Here is a 24,986-nt window from a genome sequence, read left to right on the forward strand (position 1 = left end):
CTGACATGGCTCTTCCATGTGCAATCAATGCCTGGATGTGAGATTCTCAATACTGACCTGTAGGCTCCTCCACTTTGAAGGCCATGGGACAGATGCCCAGGTGTTAGGGGTGATATTGCATTTCTTCAAGGAGGTTTTGAGCATAGTCTTGAATCATTTCCTCTCTCCACCTGCTAATCTCTTTTCTGATCAAGCTGTGAAAAGAATGTCTAAAGGAGGTCAATGGATGACCTTATGGAGGTTGATAAAATCATGAGGAGCATAGATAGGGTGAATGATCACAGTCTTTTCCCAGGCTAGGGGAGTCTAAAAAGAGAGCATATTTAAGGTGAGGGGGAAAAGACATTCTTTTCCAAGCTCCATTAGAGACCTGAGGGCCAAGTGTTTCATGAAGGGTGGTGGGTAAATGGAATGAACTGCCAGAAGAAGTGATAGAGATGGGTACAATTACAACATTTAAAAGACATTTGGACAGGTACATGGATAGGAAAGGTTTAGAGGGATATGGGCCAATGCAGGCAAATAGGACTATGTCACGTTGGTCAGCATAGACAAACTGGACAGAAGGCCCTCTTTCCGTGCTGTATAACTCTGCCTCTATGAATTTTTCTATCTTCACTGATGGTGGAGCTCAGCCCAAATGACAAGGCTAAAGCATTTGCGACCATCTAAGGCAGAAATGTCAAGTGGACGATCCATTTTGGCTTCATTACAAAAGCCAATTCAATTCATTCTACATGGTATCAAGAGAAGGCTGGGCTGCCCTGGATGCAGCAAAGATGATGGGATCTTGGATTAGTTTGACAACAGTACTGAAGACTTGATTATCAGAACTACCCATATTTCTAGCCCAACCATATTATTTAACATCTCCACAACAGTCAAAAATTGCCCAGGTACAAAGGAGCTATCCAATTCAAATTAATCACCTTCCCTTCCTATTCAATGCCATTATCATTACTGGGTTATCTGACATCAACATCCAGTGAGTAGAAACCTAACTGGATTAGCCACAGTTGTTGTGGATTCAAGGCCTTGTCATCACCAACAAGGCACAAGGCAGCTCCAACAATGGAGCCCACTTGTTTACCATCCCATCTCCCAGTGGCGCACTGCTGGGAGAGTGTCTCATCTTCAAGAAGCATTGAACCAATTCACAAAGGACTACATCCCTCAGGCCTGTGATCTCCACCAGGTAAAAGGGCAAGGACTGGCCTGCGGATTCAACTTCAAGATGCACACCCCCCTAACTGGAAATAAACTGCACTTCTGTTGTGTGGCTGTAACCAAATCCTGGAACTCCCTGCAACTGCACCGTGAAAGCACTTTCAGTAGAAGGATCACAGCAAATCAAGGAAGTGACTCACCTTCTGAAGGGCAGTGCGAGATGGGCAACAGATACTGGCCTCACCAGCAACACCCACATCCCACAAAGTCATTGTGGATCCCGAGGGACTACCTAAGAAGATTCCATGAGAGAACAACGTTCTCCCAAATACACTGTTTGATTGGATCATTTTTCAACAGTGCAGCATTTCCCTCCACTTACTCTGGAACAGTTCCTACGGTAACGATGAGCTTTGTAGATTGAATTGGCGTGTGTCCATTTACCTGTTTCACGCAGCCAAGATGTTTCAGTTGACGTTTGTGCTCCAGTGCAGATGTTTGACGTGTTTTGGGAGCTCCAGCCCTGCCTGCAGCCAATGAAAACGTCTGTTTAAAAAGCAGTGCGTTTTACGTAGGCGTGATCCTTGACGTTTCCATCTCTGGTGGTTTCCATGAGTTCAGTTTAAGGGATGTTCCTCGGCAGGCGCTGTCTACAGCCGAAGGTTCCGGGCTGAATGCGAGCCCTTTGAGCAGCTGAGAGAGAGAGAGAGCGAGAGAGGCGCCGGTGCCAGGGGGAAGCTCCCGTTCCCACCCGGACTATGGTGAAAGCTCTCTGCGATTTCCTCATGTTTATATCCCGAGTCGTTGGGAAGATCAAGAACCTCCTGTTCTGGGCTCTTGCTTACAGTTTCTGCGGGCTCTGTGCCTGTCTGGTCTTGCTGAAACTTCTGTGGCACATCGTCAGGAAGCCGGCAGAATCCTTCCAGTGGACTAAACGGGAAATCCTCCCCGCTTGCCTGAACGACACGTCCTTGGGAACTCACTGTTACCTGCGAATCAAGGTAAGAGCTGGGTGATCGTTGCAACCAGGGTCTGCTCTTCCCAAATTACTCCACGCCCGCATTCATTACCTTTGGAACACGCCGGCCTGCGTGTGATTCAGTCATGTCGACTTCGAAGTAGGGGCTGAACAATTGAACTGTAATTGTTCAGCTTAGACACCACAATGATTTTTTTTGACTATAGTGGCGGTAGTAGAGGGGTTACTGCGGGCCTCGATCTGCACCATGTGCATTGCAGTCTTTGCGACACATTAATATTTCTGCTGGCTGCGGAAAGGTGCCTGTTCAATGTTTACCCGGGCTCGACGAAGCCTTGCTGAAATGACGGACAGCTCCCAGTTGAACTTGGAATCGGGCGCACGTACGGCCAAGCAGGCGGGCTGTCTTTAATATAATGAACTAATTCATTAAATTATGGCTGCAAGATAAAAAGAATGTGAATATGTAATTCCAACCCCTTCCCCGCCCCAACCCTCGACCTATAAAATGTTCAATGTGATGTTGGTTGTTGCAGTACACAGCAGTTGTCTCCGACTTAAAACTGCACCTTTTTTTAAAAAAAGGTCGGGGGATTTTACCTGCCAGACACGTTCTCCAGTTGCAGGTCACCCCTGGCTGTGTTTTGGTTCATACGCTACTGGAATAATAATTTCAAAAGTGCTTCAAAGCCAGAAGATCTCGCGTAGGACAAGATTATAGCAATAGTCCTTGGGACTTCTAACAGTACAACATTCTGAACCCCATTTAGTTCTCTCCCCTATTAATTAAAACAATGTTTAGTGGACCCAGCCAAGATGTTGAAGATCTTTAATACAAATATTTATAAATGCCCCCGTTTATAATTAAGAGAGCGGCTCATGTAAAAATCCCATCACTGTGTGTGAAATTTCGTGCCAGGCATGTGTTTAACAGGATCTTCTGACAGACAGGTAGAACAGCTCTGTTAAACGTATATCTCATTTGGTAGAATGCGTTTTATGGTTTGTCAAAAGTAATTTGTTGCATACAATGCTTGAAGTTGAATCATTTATGGTCTTAATGATGTAAAAGGTTCAATCGCGATGCAATGATAACCCACACTTCGACAGTAAAAAAACAGCTTTGAAATATTGTAGTGTTTTACGTTTGTTTCAGATTGATTGGGGCATACAGTGGCAACACAGCTAACAGCACAAATTCATTGATAACGAAGAGTGCCGCTAGCTCCAGTCTCATTTCTTATTATTTACTTGCTGAATTAGGAAAATACAATGAGAAAAATTATAATAATTTAACACTAAAGGCGTTGTCTTTGAATATCCTTTTATGTTATGGTTAAAATGGACGTTGGAGCACCTTTTGTTTGAAAATTGAACTCAAGTCTGATTAAGCTACAGCATTGTTTGTGTTGCTCATAGACATCAGAACGTTGATCGTCATTTCGATGTCATACATGCACGCAATAGGAATATTGGAAAACAGACTGGAATCTGATGCGTCTGTGTTAGCTCATTGTCACTTAGTTATAAGATATTTCTTGTATATTTTGCTGCATGGGTACTTCTTAAGAAGTAGCTACCATTTTCTTTTGACATACAATGGATATAAATCAGTCTACGTCGGGTATTTTAATCTTTGCCTTATGTTTCTCCTGTGCTAAGACCCTGTTTCAGATGCCCTTGCTTCTTCAGAGCTTTTGCAGGTAACCTAGACTGCCTGTTCACTTCTCCCTTCAGTTCTCCCAATAAAAAAATGGTGTGGAATTGAAGTGATCCTCTCGATATTGGCGCCAGTGACTAAATGACTTGAGAGGTTGCATCCTGTGAGAGGTGACCTTGGCACTCCACTACAAAGTAAGCTGAACGTGCAACAGAACCTCATTGTATCACCTTAGGAGGGAACATAGACACACTTATAGAGTTGTACAGCACAGAAATAGGCCCTTCAGCCCATCTAGTCCATGCCAACCTGATCTGCCTAGTCCCATCTACCTGTACCCGGACCATATCCCTCCAAACCCCTCCCATCCATGTACCTTTCCAAACTTATATGTTACATTTGAACCCACATCCACCACTTCTTCTGGCAGCTTGTTCCACATTTGCACCACCCTCTGGGTGAAGAAGTTTCCCCTCAGATTCCCCTTATATATTTCACCTTTCACCCTAAACCCATGTCCTCTAGTTCTAGTCTCACCCAAGCTTAGGGGAAAAAGCCTGCATGCATTCACCCTATCTATACCCCTCATAATTTTGTATACCTCTATAAGATCTCCCGTCATTCTCCTGCACTCAAGGGAATAAAGTCCTAACCTATTCAACCTTTCCCTATAACTCAGGTCCTCAAGTCCTGGCAACATCCTTGTAAATTTTCTCTGCACTCTTTCAAACTTATTAATATCTTTCCTGCAGGTAGGTGACCAGAACTGCACATAATATTCCAAATTTGGCCTCACCAATGTCTTATACAACTTCAACATAACATCCCAACTCCTGTACTCAATGCCCTGATTTATGAAGGCCAAAGTGCCAAAAGCTCTCTTTACGACCCTATCTATCTGTGATGTCACTTTCAAGGAATTATGGATCTGTATTCCCAGGCCCCTCTGTTCTACCGCACACCTCGGAGCCCTACCATTCACTGTGCAAGTCTTACTCTGGTTTGCCCTCCCAAAGTGCAACACCTCACACTTGTCTGCATTAAATTCCATCCGATATTGTTCAGCCCATTTTCCTAGCTGGTCAAGATCACACTGCAAGCTTTGATAGCCTTCCTTGCTGTCCACTATGCCCCCAATCTTGGTGTCATCCACAACTTGCCCTGGCATATTTCCTGAACCGTCCATATGGATACTGATCCCAGCACCTGTAGTAGTCATACTTGAACGTGAGTGACTGTCATTTAGTAGAGAAGTTCAGACCACTTTAGAGGGATGTTTGGATAAGACTGACAGCACTAATGACAAGAGGAGCGTAATGATTCAGTGGGAGTTAGAGCAGATATGAAATTCTCAGGGGTGAATCTTATAAAGAGGCACATCTGAGGCTTGGAGCTGAGACAATAAGAAAGGGGCATTTTATAGTCTGAATGAGGGGAGAATACAAAAGACACAAAGTGACCAGAGATTAGCTGGAGAGAAATCGCAGAGATAAGAAGTTGTAAAGGATGGTAGGGGGAAGGAATTTTGAAACTCGTGGCAGGCAGAAAGAAGTTAGAAACAGAAATAATGTGAAAAGGGAAGCAGAACAAATAATGAGAAGCAGGTGGATGATGGAAGAGGATATCTGTAATGCATAGTAATGGGAATCGTGAAGAAACTGAGTTAGACAGAACAAATAGCATGCTCCTGAGACCTACATAATTTTTGAAATTTGCTGTTCTTGATAAAATAATATTATGTAAAGTATACCATCCATGCCCTGTAATCTTATTATAGCTTGTCTTCTCCACACTACACTAAGAAAGGATGTGTGTGTAGAGAGAGAATGTGGGTGTAAAAGACGAAGGAAGTGGAGGAGCATACTGCAATCTGGAGCCATTGGGATCACCTGTTCTTTACCAGTTACCATGGTGCATAATAGTCATAATAGTTGTTAAATCTGTGCTTAACAATATGAGTGCTTCTTGGCTTTTTTGAATTAGATCACTTGTTTTGCTAATTTATTCACTGCTATCACTGTAATCTATTTTAAACCTTTATTTCTAATAAATGAGTTTAGTTTTGTAGCAAGTAGAATTATATAATCTATTCTGAACTCTTAAATCAAATGAGATTGTGTAATGTGAGAGCTTTTTAAAGGTGATTAATATTAATTTGGTGATGTGCCCAAAATGTGTAGGTCCCACTTATAAACAAGTTTCAATGCAAATCAGCTGTAAAATTTAATGTTGCAAGTTTTGTTGGATGGAGGGAAAAAGCCATACTTATCCTGGTCTACAATATATTTGTGAAATACTTATATAGCAGGTTAACTTAAAGGAAAAAATATTCTACACATGGGAGTGCATGAGTAATATCAAGGATGCATAGATCCTATTCTGTTCAACAGGTCTAATATGGCAAATTTAAAATAAGAGCAGTTGATAGTCAGAACAATTATTTTTTTAAAAAATGGAGATGAGGGTTCCATGAAAGCAGAGCAGTGCAGAATGAGAGGGTTGTGCAATGTAATAACATGTAATGTCACCTGTTCCTCAAAAGAGAAAGGAATAAACGGTAAGCTAAGTGGTTTAACTTCCGGAAGCCATGATACTGAATAAGATTTAGCACAGGATAAATTAAAAGGGTTTATTAACAACAGCCAACAGAGATTTGTTAAGGGCAAATTGTATCTGACAAGTGTAATGCAGATGGTTGAGTCAATAAAGTAAAGGAAATGCAATGGATGGTGTGTATCTATGAAGCTGCCATTGAGTAAGTTTGTTGGATAAATTGAAAGTACATACCATAAAAGAGAATTTAACAACATGGTTATTTAAGGACAGAAAATTAACTGATGGTTTATCAATATCCTGATGCATAGTCTTGAGCTGAAACATTGACAATTCCTTTCCTCTCACAGATGCTGCTTGACCTGCTGAGTTCCTCCAGCAGATTGTTTGTTGCTCCAGATTCCAGCATCTGCAGTCTCTCGTGTCTCCAGATGGCAATAATACTTTAGTTTGGACCATGTGGGATATTCTGTTCAATTTTAGACACCCTGCAAAGATGTTAAAGCCACGGGCAAGACACAGAAGATAATAATTAGGATAATACCAGAGATACAGGAAACTTTATTCAGGAGGTTGGCTATAAACTGAAGCTCTTACTATTGGAGCAGAAAAGGTTAAGAGGATTCCTGGCAGAGATGTTCAAAATTATGAGTAGTTTTGATAGGCCAGTGCAAAAATAGTGATTCCTTTGGTTGGTAAATTCCTAATTGGTCAATATAAGTTTAAAATCATCACAGAATGATTAGGGAAACATTAGGAGAATTTTATGTATTCGTATTGGTTTATTATTGTCACTTGTACCGAGGTACAGTGAAAAACTTGCCTTGCATACCGATCGTACAGGTCAAGTCATTAAGATAATAAGATATGATATCTTTATTAGTCACATGTACATCAAAACACACAGTGAAATGCATCTTGCATAGAGTCATTGAGGTAGTACAGGGTTAAAACAATAACAGAATACAGAGTAAAGTGTCACAGCTACAGGGAAGTGCATTGCAGGAAGACAATAAGGTGCAAGGTCAAACAAAGTAGATTGTGAGGTCAAGAGTCCATCTTGTTGTATAAGGGAACTGTTCAATAGTCTTATCACAATGGGATAGAAGCTGTCCTTGAGCCTGGTGGTATGTATATGGAGCAACAAAGTTATGTTAGAAAAGAGGATGAAAGGAAAATCCTTAATAGCATTAAAAACAATGTAGATAAATAATGTTAAAAGTAATTAGTGGGTGTAATGATATAGAGAAACTCCAGGGGAATGAGACTTAATTTGACAGTTATTTACAGAGATGGGCCAATATAAACATAATGTGCCATTTTTTATTTCTATAAAAATCTATGCCGTACCAAAAAACAAAAGGGCTAAAGTTGGACTGTCATTGTTGCCTGCCAGATTAGGTGATAGACTGGACCATCATTGTGGTTGCCAGACTAGACTAGGTGCTCCCCTAGAGACTAGATGAAGAATTACAGGGCCATGAAAGAAGTCCATTTTAATTCATTCTCAACTAGATGCCAGTGTTTTCTCATTGTAGATTAGAACTGTAGCATCTAATGAAAGCATGTGAGTATAGTGGCTTTATAAATGTAATATGGGGGAGCAATAGGAGAAGACACAATGTAGAAATAAAAGCAGGGGGAGTAGGTCCTTCAGCCCCTCATGCCTACTCTATTCAATCAGATCATGGCTGATCTTTTACCTCTGCCACTTTCCTGCACTATCCGCATATACCTTGATTTGATAATATCTAAGAATCCGTCAATCTCTGTGGGAATGTGCAACTGTGAGATCTATTGGACTGTAACATAAAATCTAATACTGCATTTGTGTCTTTTAGGGAAGACAACCATCAACCTTAGCCTGCTCTAATGATTCCAGGCCCACAGAATGATCAATAAATTATGCCCTACCAGTGTGGCCTAGGTCTTGAGAGCAAATAAATACATACCCAAAACATGTCCCCAAACAAGCCTTGTTAACCTTTGAAGTTAATCAGTAACTGACTGAAAGTTTTGCCTCATTTTAATCCCATAGAGGTTAAGAAGAATAAAGATTCTTTTTCTTTGCTTCCTAGTTTCATTCTGTCCTGGAGGTACAGGTGGTGTATTTCGGTAACTATAGACTCTAGTGAAGTGGATGAAGCAGCACATATCCATACAAGACAGTAAGAAAAATCTCTCTTTCTCACTTTTAAAATAGTTGACTTATTCTAATTGATTTCCAACCTCTCTCTGAATTTCCAGGAGTCAGGATTAAGGTTCCACTATGTTGCTGCAGGAGAAAGGGGGAAACCACTAATGCTGCTGTTGCATGGATTCGCTGAGTTCTGGTAATGATTTTTCTTCTTTTCTGATTCAGTTTTTACCATTTGTGGAATTACTGCTATCTACATTCTATTCTGCTGGTGCATGTAGCAACCTTAATTATGGGGTTAAATTATTTCTACAATGCACTTAAGCTGATGTGATTTTTAATCTGAACCCAGAAGCAGTCCCAATGTGGAAGTTCATTACGAAATGTGCCATCTTTGTTTTCCTTGTCATGTCATAGCAGCTGTTGCATTCTAGGTTGTGCCTCTGGCTCACTAATGTAATGTGATAGCTGTGGTCCAAAGTATTTTATGTTCCACATATAAATATAATAACATATTCTTAAATAATTATTCAATATTTGCTTTAGCTATAGTTACTTTGATGGTTGACCTGGGCAGAATGTGGTATTGTGTGATATACACAATTTGAGAGAGAGACTGAGATTTGAAGAGCCACAGTCTCCCTTGCTACTCTTGAGACCTCATTGAAGGACTTCCTGCAGTAGATCCAGGTGCTGTTGCTGGCAGTCCGAGAATCAACAACCTCAGTCATGTCCCTCCGCTTGCCCAGAGAAATTGGTGCTTTAGAATCCTCCTAGCGTTGTCAGGAAAGAAAACTTCTTCCTTCTCTCCATCCTCATCCACCGGGATCTTGAGCAGTTCATTCCTGTACAATTGCCTTTGCCAATTGCCAACCTGCAACATTGTGCAGGAGAGTAGAGGTATGCTGGCGCTTTAGTAGACTTCTGGTTGTGCTCTGAATGGATTTTCTGCCAGACTAATGAATCTGGTGGGAAGCTCACTTACACAGTTAGATCTTTGAATTAAAATCCAGTAGGCTTGTTCTTTCAGGGAGCAGATACATTTGCATTCTCTCCACTATCCACCAGTCCAAAACCTGCTGAAAGTTAAAATTGGAGCCTCAATCCTTGATGTTTGTACAAATCATAATATTTTGGCTATACATTATTTAAAATGAAAATACTTTACCTGCAGTGGTCTTTAACCCAATGGTATTTTCTATTCACCATCCAAGGATTTTGATACAGTATTCTGATCTCATTGAGAATCTAACTTTTTGCTGCATATTGTTGAACTTGAGGATTGGTATTCGACTCACTCATATTAGGTATTAATAATTAGGAAATTATCATTTTACTGCAATACCAATATCCCATTCACATAGGACAGTGAACTTAGGTCAGTTTTACTGTTTCTCATTTTCATCAATGATATTGAAGAATGAGCCATTCTTTGCTGAAGTCATCACCTTTAGTCTGTAAGGAAGCTTGCCATATGAAGAGCAAGTGGTGACCCAAAGCACTGGAGGTGGATACAGACAAATTGAACTATGGGTGTATGTAGAAATTCTCTACTATGATGAGCCCTAATGCAAACCCTAGTCCTAACCCTAATGCAAAAGGAGTATAATTCTTCAAAACCATTGATGATCATGAGTAACAGAGTGGGGCTTCTTTTATTCCCTCAGAAAATGATCCATTGGCATTGCAGTAAAATGGGCCAATCCAATTTGTTTGGAAAAATAGACATTGGTGTTGCCCAGCAACACCTACTTTATGGGTTGCAAGATCTCCTCCATTGCCAAATGTTCCATTGCACTGTCTATTAATTGTCATTGGGCAAAAAGTATAACTTTGGCTCAATGGTCAAATCTAATTGAGGCAAACAAAAAGGTTTAGCTGCCGGAAAGAATCTAAGTTCTTAGGAAAGCCTGATTGATGTTATCACCAACCCCTAGTTCACTATTGTAAACATCTGCACCGTCCTGGCAGTGGAATAACAAAGCCCCAACTGGCAGATTGTTGCCCAGATCTCTTAGCCCTGTACGTAGTCTAAAGACATAGTCCAGTGGACTAGAGGAGAAGGATTTACACCTAATCAGAATCAGCCTCTCCAGTATTAAATGGATATGGCCTGGCTGCCTATCTGAGGGACGGGTGGTCACTTGTCCTCAAGTTTGATGCTAACGATTCTTCTGAAAACACAAAGGTTGCTATATACATCTCAGTGTTCTTTATCGGTCAAACACTTTAGTTAGAAAGCCATAGACAAAACTTTGGACATCTCTCACCCTGCCTATTGAGACATCTTCCAGGCAGTTTAATTACCTGACTGCCGTCCTGTGCATGCATAGTTAACCATCAGTTGTTGAAGTTACGCTCCTGGAGCACGCATTTTGGAAAATCTCTTGCTCATTATGTGTCTAAATAAAATTTCTCTATTCTTTCCAGTATTCACAGATGAATTAGTCTCATGAGGTAGCTGTCCTTATTACTCTGCCTATCCCCTAATGTACCACTGCCTTGAACAGAAGACTCTGATAGTGAGACAATCTATATTTAACATGAAGATGACCTTCATATCTGGCTATATAATAGGACCTTTTCAATATATTTACAATGGGTTGTCCTACATAAAATACTGTAATATAAGGACGTTCTATATTTAAAGTCAAATGACCTATATATGATATCCTGTAGCATTCAGATGTACTACAGTCACAGTAAACAAGAAGAGGGTAATTTGTATTAAGTGTGTGTTAAACTCAATAGTAAATTGAAATTTAGTCACAGTAATATCACAGTATCTAAGTTTTCAGTATTCTCAACCACTGTATCAATGCCTTAGCTAAAATTCTTTTTTAGTTTGAGCTTAAAGGTTCTCCATAGAAATAAATGGAACAATTAAACAAAAAAACATAATTTCTGGTTCCTAAGCTTGCCAGTATTAGAATTTCAGTTCAATTCATTTTATTGCTGATTCTCTAGAATAGAGTTAACTTTCCACAATACCATTTGCAACAATCATTTGCAATTTTTGAAGGAGAATTAACCAACAAAAATGCTTGTATTTCCTACAATGTAATTAAACTTTCTAATTCAAAGTAAACTATTGAACATGGAAAATTATGCATAGTTTATATGTGAATTGAAACACTGAAATAAACCATTTGACCCAACCAGTCAGTTGAGTTTATAACATCAGAAGAAGCTGGAAACACTCAGCAGGTCAGGCAGCGTCTGTGGAAAGAGGAACCAAGTTAACATTTCAGGTCAGAGGCCCTTTGCAGAATTTTCTTCAACTTTAAATGTTAACTCTGTTTCACTTTTCACAGATGATTCCTGACCTGCTGAGTCTTTCCAGCACTTTCTGTTTTTATTTCACTTTTTCAGCATCAGCAGTTTTTCTTTGATTTTCAGTCTGATTTAATCCTATAAACCATAATTTCAATCTCTTGTGCCCATCATGCCTTTTTATCCTCTTTTATTTTGACCAACCCAATGTTGATGTGGCTTCTCCAGTTAAAATGACTTCTCTTTGAGTCACTAGCTCTGTTCACTCCAGTCCCACAATCTCACCATAATCATCTGATGGCCCTGAACCACAGATGGGCTCAAGCTTCCAATGTCTTGAAACCACTGATACCCAAGGACCTCAACACTCCAACACCTCCATCTTCTGATCTTTTAGTGGCTGATCTGACCTCCCCGTACCACACACCCCCCCCACCATACACCCTGGTTGAGCTTCGGAATGCCGTCCCCAACCCGGCCAGTCTCCCTCAGACCCAACCTTGATCCCAGGCTGTGCATTTTTCTTCACGCACTTCATAATGCACAAAGGGAAAAGGTAGCAAGTGTTAGGCCTCAGACACTAATGACATTTCGATAGCATTGGGATCAGTCAGTGGCATGCTGCACATAGACTACTCAGTTCACCTGCTGCAGTGCACCACAATTGCTAAGAAGAGTGAGGCTGAAGTTAAACAGCTATACCCTATATTTCAATTGATATGCAACAAAGGAGGACCATAACTCTTGCTGGGGTGTTATATGAAGAGCCTGCAGTGTACTTCTCACTCTAGAAAGCTCAAATTTTTATTAATTATTAATGATTTTAAAGAGTGTTATAATTCAGTATATTTGAAACTAAAACTAATTTACTTTTGAATGGTTTCACGTCTATAAGATGTGGGTAATATTTTATACAAATTTTAATTTAAATGATTGTTAAGAACCAGAATCATCCTGAAGTTTGTATCATTCCAAAGGGTCACTCATGAGTCTACCCCTGCAGGTTTCAGAATGTGCAGTTGCCACATATGAAGGAAATAGCAACACAAATACTGGAAGCATCACAAAGAGGAGCAGACCTGCTGGACCTGGGGGTGGAGGGTTAGAATTCAACTACTTCTGAACAACAGACTGCACAAGTGGGCCTCCCAAACACAGATAACTTGTCTAAAAAAAAGCAACCATTTCCCCTGGGTTAACAAGAAAAGGGTTAGTACAGGAAAGGAAAATTCTCATACGTTTAAAATTTAAGGAGGGTTAAAAGTCACCTGATCTGAAAAAGTACTAAAATCTCTCAAGTACGCCTGTAACAATCTTATTCCCCAATGCAGGTACTCCTGGCGCTATCAGCTTCAAGAATTTAAATGCGAATTCCGAGTCATCGCAGTTGATTTACGGGGATATGGGGAATCTGATGCACCCATCGGTCGTGAAAATTACCAGCTGGATTGTTTGATCACCGACATAAAGGAGATTGTGGATTCCCTGGGTAAGTTGTTCAACAGGCTGCCTGATCTGCTTTCCCTGGGGTATTTTATCTGATGGCTGAATCACCAGAAGGTTTAGCATTTTCTCCCTTCATTTCTTTTTTTCTAAATTCTTTTCTGCTCTGTTTATCTCGCAGCAAAATGCAGATACAGGGCCAACAGTTACTACTTTATAAGATAAGATATTTATTTATTAGTCACACGTACATTGAAACACACAGTGAAATGCGTCTTTTTGCACTACTGAGAATGTGCTGGGGGCAGCCCACAAGTGTCGCCACTCTTCCAGTGCCAACATAGCATACCCACAGTTCCTAACCTGTATGTCTTTGGAATGTGGGAGGAAACTGGAGCACCCGGAGGAAACCCACGCAGACACACAGGGAGAACATACAAACTCCTTACAGATAGCGGCGGGAATTGAACCCAGGTCACTAGCGTTGTAAAAGCGTTATGCGAACTACTACGCTACCTTTGGCATTGTTCTGCAGTCATGACTTTCTTTTTAGTGTATTGAAAATTGAGGAACTGGGGGGGCTGATCTGTGAATTAGTGAATCTTCAAATTGTTTCTGAGTTGGAATTAAATGGTAACAGGCAAGGTTTCATTTTCTGCTCTAAGTCGATAAACTTTCACAATTATATTCAAATAACGAGCAAATTTCTAATCATACTTTGGGCAGAAAGTTTCTTCCCAGCAGTTAGAATTATATTGTTCTGTATTCCCTACGAAGGGACTACATTTTCAAAGTTCATTAATTTAACTAAGCTTGATTGTGTGGTTTCGTGCAATCTGAATTCAGTGGCAGTAATGAAGAAACCACCTTCCTTCAATTACATCATAAGAATACTGCTTCCATCACTATCAGATGGGGAAGACGCCTGATATAGACCAAGGAAGACAAAAAATATCCTTTATAGACAGGGTTACTGGGTTAAGGAATGGTGTGCCAAAGTATTCAACATAAACACTGACCTTCAAAGTTACAGAGGACCAAAAGAGAAAAGCCACCAGGTCAACTTGTGACCACCACTCGGATAACTCAGTCTGGGGGTTGCCAAGAAGTCTAAAAAAAGGAGCAAGTCCAAAGAATCTTCTTGTCTTTGTGAAGACACAAAGGTTATTTAATACAGACAAATAATGGATATCATAAATAAAGAAAAAAATGTGCATATTTCATCAAATCCCCCATCTCAAAAGCCAAGACCATCCCAGCTTGAGATATCCTCCCACCTTTCCTCATGCACTGAATGGCTCTGTCAAGTTTACTTGCTGCTCACCAAGAAGCTTACAGTTTGCAGGTGGTTGTGAACTTCAAGTACCAGGTTGGTAGAAAATTGCTGCTTACGAGAAAACTTAAGACACTGAAATATAGTGTTTAAAACATGACATTTAAAAGTATTTAAAAATTAAACATAGATAAATGCCAGCAATGCTGACATTTTGAGTTATGCCCTTCCTTTTTATTATTCAACTGTAGTGATATGTGATTAAATTTTTTCATCTATCTTTTCAATCCCTCCCGATTACAATGGTCAAATGGTAGGGTTGGCACATTGAAAAAAATGAGACTAAATTGATTGGCAAACCTTTTTTATCCCAATCTATCTCCTGATCGGGTAAATGTCCAGTTTATTGTTTATTTTAATCCAATAATATATTTTAATTTTTAAACTGAATATAAGAAGGAAAAATTGTCTAGCTCAATATTCTTCATGGGTGGCTATTTCAAAAAATGTAAGGTTCTAAGTATTTTCTGTGCCTCTGGTGTCCATTTCTTACTCCTTCAGTGAAGTAATAATTGGTTTAATTGTTGCAATAAATTCCTCTGCTTTAATCTATCACCACTGTATTAAATTCCTGCTGAAAATATAGTGCACCTGCCATATTGGCAAAATTACCATTGGCGCCTAAGTTATGAATTTTCTACTCAACATTAAGCTGTTGTTAATAATATTGAATTTCAGAGAATTACTTAAAATCTTTGAAGCTACAACATGCGGCTCAAACATTCAAAGATAACATTATAAAACTGCAATTTACTTCAGTTTGAATATTTTGAATTTCATAATCAAATTTACTGACATTGGGGAAGATTGCTGCTGCTTTTGAAAAAGTATTTACTTTGATATCTTTACCATCAAAGCACATTCCAACACATCTTAATCATTAATTTAAGCCATGGATTGTGTAAAAGTAATCAAGGTATCCATTGATTGCAATTGTGCAGCTAAATGTGTAGGTTGGGAAATTCTTATCCAAGCTGTCCTGCACTCCTGAAGCTGCATTAAATCAGTGATTCACTGGGACACATGCCAAACGTGGTCTTGTCTACATTGGAGAAACCAAACATAGACCCTGAACTTCCCGTTGCCTGCCGTTCCATCCCACTCCTACTCTGACCTAAACCTGCACTGTTGCAATAAGGTGCAATGCAGGGTTGAGGAACAGCACTTCATCCTCCGTCTGGGCACATTGCAGCCTTCTGGTCTCTATATTAAATTGTACCACTTCAGGTAACTTGATTCCTCTGTCTGTATCAGTCATCCATCTGTGATATTGTTTGTCTTTCCTTTCTTTCTTTCTTTCTTTCTTTAGAAGTGAAGGACACACCCAGCCTGACCTGCCGGGCATGTCATCCTGCTCTGCATTTTACAACTCCTACTTTCTTTTGTTTATGTTCTCATGTTCTAACTGCTCCCATTCACTCATTGAGCAGATAACTATGCTTACAGCTTATCACCATGGTCACCTCAGTTTTACCTGATCAGAATCATCCCCCTGCCCCACCCTTGCTGCAGTTTAACAAGCTGCTTTTCTCTCCTAAATTCTGACAAAGGGTCTTCGACCTGAAACTTTATCTCTGCTTTTCTTTCCTCAGATGCAGCCTGACCTACTGAGTACCTCCAGCATTTTCTGTTTTTATTTTAGTTTTCCAGGCATCTACTTTCTTTTTATTATCATTCCCTTATTTTTCTCAATTCTGTCTTTCTTTCGCATTATTTTGTTTTCTGTATTACTTGGCAATACATTTAATCCAATAATATTTTAAAGCCGATAATGAAGCACTTCCTGTCTTAGGCTCAGTATATAGCAGTAAAGATTCTGTAATCTGATTGGTTCAAGAGATTCACAGTTGCTTGTACTGTTCACATTGTCCCATAACTCCCACAGAAAATGTCAGGTTGAAATAGCTCTTTAAAGATAAGCCCCTGTTCAAAGCCCCACAGAATACACTGCACATAAGGTTTAAGGTAATGAATGGCTGTTGGTGCTCATTCACCACTGACCCCAAAGTCTGAGCAGTGAAACGTGAACAAAGTTTTGATGGATTCTTGTTGCTTCTCCCTCCTAGAAGTTAATGAGCTGAGGATATATATTTCTAATGTGAAGTTAATCCCATGGAATCCCAGAAAAATAAGGTTCAAATTCCCAAGCCCATAAGAAGTCAGTCAATGTATTGGCCGTGGGAACCAGCTGGTTGTGGCAATTAACGATCTGGTTTTACTTGGCTCTCAGGATCAGGACGTGGAGACACTTCCACAAGAACAAGTTGCAGAGATGAACTGGATTAGTAAAAACAAAGCCTGCAGCCAAATGTAACTTGAGTTTGAGAACATCTGTAGAAAGGATGGAATATTTTAAAGCCAAAATTAAGCACTATTTTGATCAACATTTCCTACCCTTATTTTCTCTCATCCATGCACTGACCAGTTGGTTTTCACCTTTTGTGCAGGCTACAAGAAGTGTGTTCTGATTGGCCATGACTGGGGTGGACTGATTGCCTGGTGTTTTGCGATCTATTATCCAGAGATGCTAGACAAGATTGTTATTCTGAACTGCCCACATCCTGCAGTTTTTTGTGGTGAGTTCCATTTTGAACCACTTGATGCTTCTTACCTAATGATAAATGATTGATATACTGGACCTCTTGGAGGGTTAATAGATTTATTCAGTGATAGCCAAGCATTAGAGTCCATAGGGTTTAACTTTCCTCCAGGGAATGTGGTGGGAGGAACAATTCATTGCAGCATCCATTCACCTGGGATGGTACCAGTGGTACCAGGTGAAAGGGAGCATGAGGTTGAGAGATTTTTAGATATCAAGGGTATCAGGATTTGGGAGCAGTACAGGAAAGCGTTAGTGAGCTAAAACATCAGCCATGATTCTGTTGAATGGTGGAGCAGGCGTAAGAGTCAAATGGTCTACTCCTGCTTCTATTTCTCATCAGAATCAGTAAGATGTCCCTTGCAACTACAGTTTATTGATACCTTCAAGGTTCACAATCGAAGTCCAATGGCTGCAGGCGGATGGGATCGGCATGACCTGCGAGTTCCTCTCCAAGTTACAAACCATCCTGAATTGGAAATATATCACTGATCCTTCATCGCCGCTGGATCTAAATCCTGGAACTCCCTAGCCAACCACACTTTGCCTACAATGGTTCAGGAAAGCAGCTTACTACCACCTTCTCATGGGCAATCAAATATGGACAAGGAATACTGGCCTTGCCAGCAATCCCCAGATCCTATGTAAGAATGAAAATCCATGTCATTAGCTACTATTTATGGAAGAAAATCCTAACAAGAATCAGTAGTTTCAGGATTGAAGTGAGGGAAAAAATTGATATTGGTATTGGTTTATTATTGTCACTTGTACCGAGGTACAGTGAAAACCTTGTCTTGCATACCGATCTTACAGGTCAATTCATTACACAGTGCAGTTACATTGGGTTAATACAGAGTGCATTGAGGTAGTACAGGTAAAAACAATAACATTACAGAGTAAAGTGTCACAGCTACAGAGAAAGTGCAGTGCAATAAGGTGCAAGGTCACAACAAAGTAGATCGTGAGGTCAGAGTCCATCTCGTGATGAGAAAATAAAAAATCAAACATTTATATATATTGACAAACGGTGTTTAAAAATTTGAGGTTGTTCAGAGAAGTATAAAAGAGTGTCTTTTGTGATTCAAGGTATCCCTAGACCTTCAGAATTAGCGCATCCTCACTACCAGTGACGTTGTACTCCAGAGCCCAGTAGTTCCCCAAACCCCTCCCACCTCACTCACCCTGGATCATCTTCCACCTACCTCCCATTGTCCACACACACACCTTCCTGACTCAACCTGTTACCTGCTGTGTATCTACCCTCCCAGACCACAAACTACAGTAGAGTGTTTGTTCAATGCCTGCAGCTCACAGGCGCCACCTAAACTTATCGTCTCCTACCTCAGTCCTGCAAGATCAGCGTTCAGCATCGTGCCAACTTTGCCCCAGTTTTGGTTACAAATACCAGTTCTTGTCTGGAAACCCACAATTATCACATGTTTAATCAGAAATGAAACATTCCTCCTCTTACCCCAGTCTATCCAAATTATCCTAATCTGGTTTAAAGTTTACAAATGGGATTGATGGCAGTGAAAAACTATACCTTGGAACATGTGACATCCATTGGTGAGGGTCAAAGGGGATAGGGCAAATTTCTTTGCATGCCATCCATACAGATCATTTCATTACAACAGTGCATTGAGTTAGTAGAAGGGAAAACAATAACAGAATGCAGAGTAAAATGTTACAGTTACAGAGAAAATGCAGTGCAGGCAGACAATAAGGTACAAGGCCATAACGAGGTAGATTGTGAGGTCAAGAGTCGATCTAGGGGACAGTTCAATAGTCTTATAACAGCCGGATAGAAGCTGTCCTTGAGCCTGGTAGTATGTGCTCTCAGGCTTTTGTATCTTCTGTCCAATGGGGGTGAGGGGGGAGGGGAGAAGAGAGAATGTCCAGGGTGAGTGGTCTTTGATTATGTTGGCTGATTTACCAAGGCAGCAAGAAGTATAGACAGAGTCCATGGAGGGGTGGCTGGTTTCCATGATGTGCTGAGCTGTGTCCACAACTCTCTGCAGTTTCTTACAGTCACAGGCAAAGCAGTTGCCATTCCAAGCCATGATGCATCTGGATAGGATGCTTTCTATGGTTCATTGATAAAAATTGGTGAGGGTAAAAGGGGACATACCAAATTTCTTTAGTCTCCTCAGGATGTCAATGTGATGGTGAACTTTCTTGGCTATGGCGTCCACGTGGTTGGACCAGAACAGGCTATTGGTGATGTTCACTCCAAGGAACTTGAAGCTCTCAACCCTCTCGACCTCAGCACCATTGATGTAAACAGGAGCATGGGCACTGCCCCCCCTTCTTGAAGTCAATGACCAGCTCTTTTGTTTTGTTGACATTGAGGTAAAGATTGTTGTCACAACACCATGCCACTAGGCTCTCTATCTCCTTCCTGTACTCTGACTCAACGTTATTTGAGATTCAGCCCACTAAGGTGGTGTCATCTGCAAACTTTCAGATGGAGTTGGAGCAGAATCTGGCCACATAGTTGTGACTGTATAGGGAGTAGAATCGGGGGCTGAGGATGGAGCCATGTGGGGCACCAGTGTTGAGGATAATCGTGGCAGAGTTACGTTTGCCGTTTGTCAGGAAGTCAAGGATCCAGTTGCAAAGGGAGGTGTTGAATCCCAGGTCTTGGAGTTCGGTAGAGAAACAAAGGACTGCAGATGCTGGAATCCAGATAAAAACATGATAATGTGGAGGAACTCAGCAGGCCAGGCAGCATCTGTGGAGAAAAGCAGGCGGTCAACGTTTCGGGTATTGAAGGCGGTGCTGTAGTCAATAAACAATTGTCTAATGTAGGTGTCTTTACTGTCCAGATGCTCCAGAGGTGAGTGTAGGGCCAGGAAAATGGTGACCACTGGGGACCTGTTTCACTGATAGGCAGTTTGCAGTGGGTCAAAGTTGTCGGGGAGGCTGGAGTTGATGTGTGCCATGACCCGCTGAATTAGGCCATTTGGCTCATTGAGTCTAATCTGTCATTCAATCATGGCTGATTTATTTTTCAACCCCATTTTCTCACCTTCTCCCCATAACCCTTAACCCCTTTACCAATCAAGAACCTCTGCCTAAATACACCCAATTACTTGGCCTCCAGAGTCCTCTATGGCAATGAATTCCACAGATTCATCACCCTCTTGCTAAAGAAATTCCTCCTTATCTCTGTTCCAAAGGGTCATCCTTCTATTCTGAGGCTGTGCCCTCTGGTCCTAGACTCTCCCACTGCTGGAAACATCCTCTCCACGTCCACTCTATCCAGGCCTTTCAGTATCTGGTAGGTTTCAATGAGATCCCCCCTCATCCTTTTGAACTCCTTCAAATATAGGCCCAGAGACATTAATCAGTCTAATCAGTAGTTTAATCAGATAAGAAGCCTAAACATCTTTCTCTAGAGGTCTCTTCCTTGGGATGGGGAACGATCCTTCAGAGGTTTTTAAGCTTGGTTATTTTCCATTTGGCTGATTAGCTCTAATTATGTCCCATTTTTGGTCCCAAAGTTCTACCATCCTGGACATTATTTTTTGATATATAAAGGAGATGCCTTAGTTCTAATTTATTATCATTTCAACAGTGGGAATCAGACTTTCTCAAAGTGAATCATCCCTCTTTCTCATCTTCCTTGTGGTGCCTTTATAATTTGATTGGTGTTAATTAGTTTCTATTTTTAAGGATGTTTCCTTAAATTCTTCTGGTTCATTAGGGTATCCTGTTTGGCATATCACAACTAGACTTGAGTAACTAAATTAATATCTAATGCAAAAGGTACAGCATTAAGTGATGTGAATACAACTCAACATCCTGATACAAGTTTGTTCCTGATAGAAGTTTATAAAATTATGAAAGACATAAATAAAGTAGATAGTCAGAGTCTCTTTCCCAGGGTGGAAATGTCAAATACTAGAGGAGATAGCTTTAAGGTGAGAAGGGGAAAGTTTAAAGGAGATGTGCTGGGCAAGTGTTTTAAAGAGAGACTGGTAGCTGCTTGCAACACACTGGCAGGGGTGGTGCAGGAAGCAGATACGAAGGTGACTTTTAAGAGGTATTTAGACAGGCACATGAACCTGCGGGGAATGGAGGGACATGGATCATGTGCAGGTTGATGGGATCAGTTTAATTTGGCATCATGGTTGGCACAGACATCGTGGGCCGAAGGGCCTGTTCCTGTGGCTATACTGTTCTCTGAAATTACACTTAATAATGGTAAGTAAATCCGGACCACTGCCTCAAAGATAACCCTTCAGTAGGACATAGAAGAATAGATTCAAAGTAGCAAAGGGCACATTTAGAAATAATAGCACGAGATTTGCACCTAAAGTGGAGTTTAAAATGTAGGGAAAATCCTTGTAGTTACTGAGAGCTTGCAGCTATACACCTGGCACCCAATCAATATCTGACTGCCAGCAGGGGTGGAGCCAGAAGATGCTGAGCTAAGTTACCTCTGAGCTGGAGGGTGACCTGGTGGTAAGCAAAGGTTGTAAACATGGACAGGTTTGACGAATTTCATTCCCTTGTGCTGGAGTGCCATTTAGGTGGGCTTAGCAGGTAGGACAGAACAGCACGAAGTCCAAGGCTTTTTTTTCCCTCTAATCAAAGATATAGGTCGTTTTCCTTAAGAAGATTGATCATTTACCCCTCCCCTTCACTATTCCAAGATGATAAGAGGCATCGATCGAGTGGACAGTCAGAGACTTTTTCCCAGGGCAACAATGGCTAACATGAGGGGACATAATTTTAAGGTGATTGGAGAAAGGTATAAGGGGGATATCAGGGGTAAGTTTTTTACACAGAGAGTGGTGGGTGCATGGAATGCACTGCCTGCAGAGGTTGTGGGGGCAGATACATTAGGGACATTTAAGAGACTCTTAGATAGACACATGAATGATAGAAAAATGGGGGACTATGTGGGAGGGAAGGGTTAGATAGATCTTAGAGCAGGATAAAATGTCGGCACAACATTGTGGGCCAGAGGGCCTGTACTGTGCTGTAGTGTTCTGTGTGTTCTATGTTCCGTAGGGCATCATTAATCCAACAGCTAAAGCAGGCTTGCCACTTTTAAAGCTATTATTTCAGTTGGTAATAAGGACTAGTTGCATTAGTATATCCTCCATGGCTTTCCTGTAAAGGAACTCAGTGGACATTACAGCTTCAGGTTCCTACATCAGGCAAGATGTGGCTCGTCACCTTTTTGCAGAAATAGAATAAAACCTTGCTCTGCTTCTGCTAAATACAGGTTGACCTTCCTGTTCATTGAACATTAGTCGTGGTGCCAAAAACAGATTATTTCACATCTATTTTTAATATTCAAGGTCAAATATGATTATAACATGGCAATGTGCTTCTAATATATACATATACCCAAAGGAAGCTGAAAGATATTTTTGTTGAGGTCAAACAGTGTTTCATCCACTTACTTACTTCTGAAGTTAACCAGATGAATAAATCGATCTAAGAGCCATTGTGAGCCATTCATTGCAAGGAAAAATTCTCTCAAATGAAGCAAGCCCTTACTGAGAAGCATATTTACTTTGCTCCACTTTATGCGGTGTGATGGGAACTAATTGGTACACCCAATTAAATGCTTCTTTTGATGAAAGAAGTGGAATTTAATTCCTTCACCTCTTTAACTATTGTGCTTCAAAACTCAACCTTTTTACATTCAGAAAATTTTCCTCATTTCTCCTGCAGTTCTTTCGCCAATTATTTTAAATCTGAGCTTTCTGATTACCAACTCCCTTTGGTAATAGAGAACTAATATAGAACTAATCTGCATATCATATTAAATGCTTCTTTTAATGAAAATTCTCAGTTAGGAGCTGTATATTTCCTACCCTGTAATGCAAGAGCTGCAAAGATGCAAAGCGAGAGATGTTGGGGTTTGATTTCCTCTCACACAGCTCACAGTGATTTCCTGCCAGCACTGTTTTAAAGAGCCTGTTTATTTTAAGTAAATTAACCATTGTGTTAAAACAATGCAGATAAAAATTAAACACCAATTCATTAATCAATGCACAGAGGAGATTAATATCCGAAATAGTTTCTTGTCATTAGATTAGTTAAGAAGAAATGAACTGTGAATTCATTATTAATACTTCCAAGTCAGAACTTATTAAGTATGATTGTTGCCTAGTTCAATGACAAAGAGAAATTATTATTGACATTGGTGATTTTTCTATCTGGAGTACTTTTAATCAGTAGAGTCCTCCAGGGATCTTTCCTTAAACCTTTGGTATCCACTGTCCATTAACAATTTCACTGAAGGTCAGTCGACAAGAATAATTAGTTTATTACTAATACACATTCACATGTGAAAGTGAAGTTTTAAATCATGAAGAAAGTTGAAGAGCTGGTCGTATGATATTGGTACTTGATTATGTCCTAAATGTAGCCTTGAGCAGTGTTTAGTGTAGAGGCTCTGATGTGTGGTGCAAAAGAAGGAGGCAAGAAGGAGAAGGGACGGTCTGATCTAGTCTTAAGCACAAACTCAGATGCCATGTTGGACAGATTGGCTGCATGGCACCTTCTTATTCCTACCTTCTGTGTTCTTTGTGGGTCCTCAGCCCACTTGAAATTTTTCGACATGGATACATCATGACTGTGTTTAAGCAAACTCTAGAAGAATATGAAGAAATGCTTTACATGAATCAAGGGCACAAGCCTGGTATACAAATAAAACTGAATGCCAAACTGATCTACTATAGGCCCAGGCCAGCACCTCATGCACTGAAAACTGAGGTAGAAGAAGAGCTAAGTAAATTTAAACAGCACAGAGTATTGGTGAGAATGGTACAGAGACTGGGTGACACTCACAGTGGCAGTACCCAAGGATGATTTAACTGTCTGGCTTTGCAGAGGTTATAAAGTGACCCTTAAGGGAACACAAGATAGAACATAGAACAGCACAGCACTGGACAGGCCATTTAGCCCTTGCTGTTGTACTGATCTTGATGCCAATTTATACTAAACATCCTCCTCCTGTGTATCATCTATATCCCACTATTCCCTTCATATTCATGTGTCTATCTAGAAGCCTCTTAAACTCCATCAAACTGCCTGCTTCCACTACTACCCCTGGTAATCCATTCCAGGTACCTACCACTCTTTGCATCAAAAAACTTGCCCCTCATGTCACCTTTAAACTTCCCCCCTCTAATCTTAAAAGCATGTCCTCTGGAGTTTGACATTTCTACCCTGGGGAAAAGATGGTGAGCAAACTCCCTGCCCACATCTCAAGGTTCACAGGAGCAACATTCTACGCTAAACAGGATCTGTCCCATATCCATGTCCAGCTTAATGTTCTTGAAGAAAGTCAGCACTACTTGACAAGTAATGCCCACAAGAGGTTGTTCTCACATACCAAACTGCTAAGTGGGGCAAAATCATCTCCAAAAGTATTCCAAACAATAGGGGATATGGTGCTGCAAGAGATTCAGCATTTTCTATACAATGAAGGTGACATTCTAATTGCAATGGCCCTGGAGGAAGAAAACCTTCAGGTACTTGAGGAAGTATTTAGAAGACAGTATCAACATATAGTGAAGATTAAAAAGAGCAAATGTGCTTTTGTGCAAATGGAAATGATTTATTTAGGTCTGAGAGTTTATGAAAATGTGCTGCAGCCTATTAAAGAAAATGTTGATGAAACATCAAATCTGAAAACTTTACAGAGCTCCAGTCATTTCTAGGGCTGATCAGTACTATACCAGAATTCTACTGGACCCTGCCACTTTGCCAGTTAATTGAAAAAAAGGATGAGTTATGGCAGTAGGAAAAAGACAATAAAAAGCATACGATCAGTGCAAGAAAAAGCTCACAGACTCCTTCTTGGTGCATTATGGC

The 24,986-nt window shown here is 40.5% G+C and overlaps 1 protein-coding gene across 2 annotated transcripts in view; it reads left to right on the top strand.

Annotated features, from left to right (window-relative positions):
- The first annotated feature begins 1,789 nt into the window (after positions 1–1,789).
- Positions 1,790–24,986, top strand: part of ephx4 (epoxide hydrolase 4) — a 47,697-nt gene continuing 24,500 nt past the window's right edge. For both annotated transcript variants that reach the window (XM_052012870.1, XM_052012871.1), the window contains exons 1-4: positions 1,790–2,168; positions 8,607–8,692; positions 13,101–13,258; positions 16,993–17,121. In XM_052012870.1, the coding sequence (XP_051868830.1) occupies positions 1,926–2,168; positions 8,607–8,692; positions 13,101–13,258; positions 16,993–17,121 (616 nt within the window). In that variant the 5' untranslated portion in view covers positions 1,790–1,925. The remainder of the gene's footprint in view (positions 2,169–8,606; positions 8,693–13,100; positions 13,259–16,992; positions 17,122–24,986) is intronic.

This window comes from Pristis pectinata, chromosome 3, assembly GCF_009764475.1.
Source record: "Pristis pectinata isolate sPriPec2 chromosome 3, sPriPec2.1.pri, whole genome shotgun sequence".
Taxonomy (NCBI): domain Eukaryota; kingdom Metazoa; phylum Chordata; class Chondrichthyes; order Rhinopristiformes; family Pristidae; genus Pristis; species Pristis pectinata.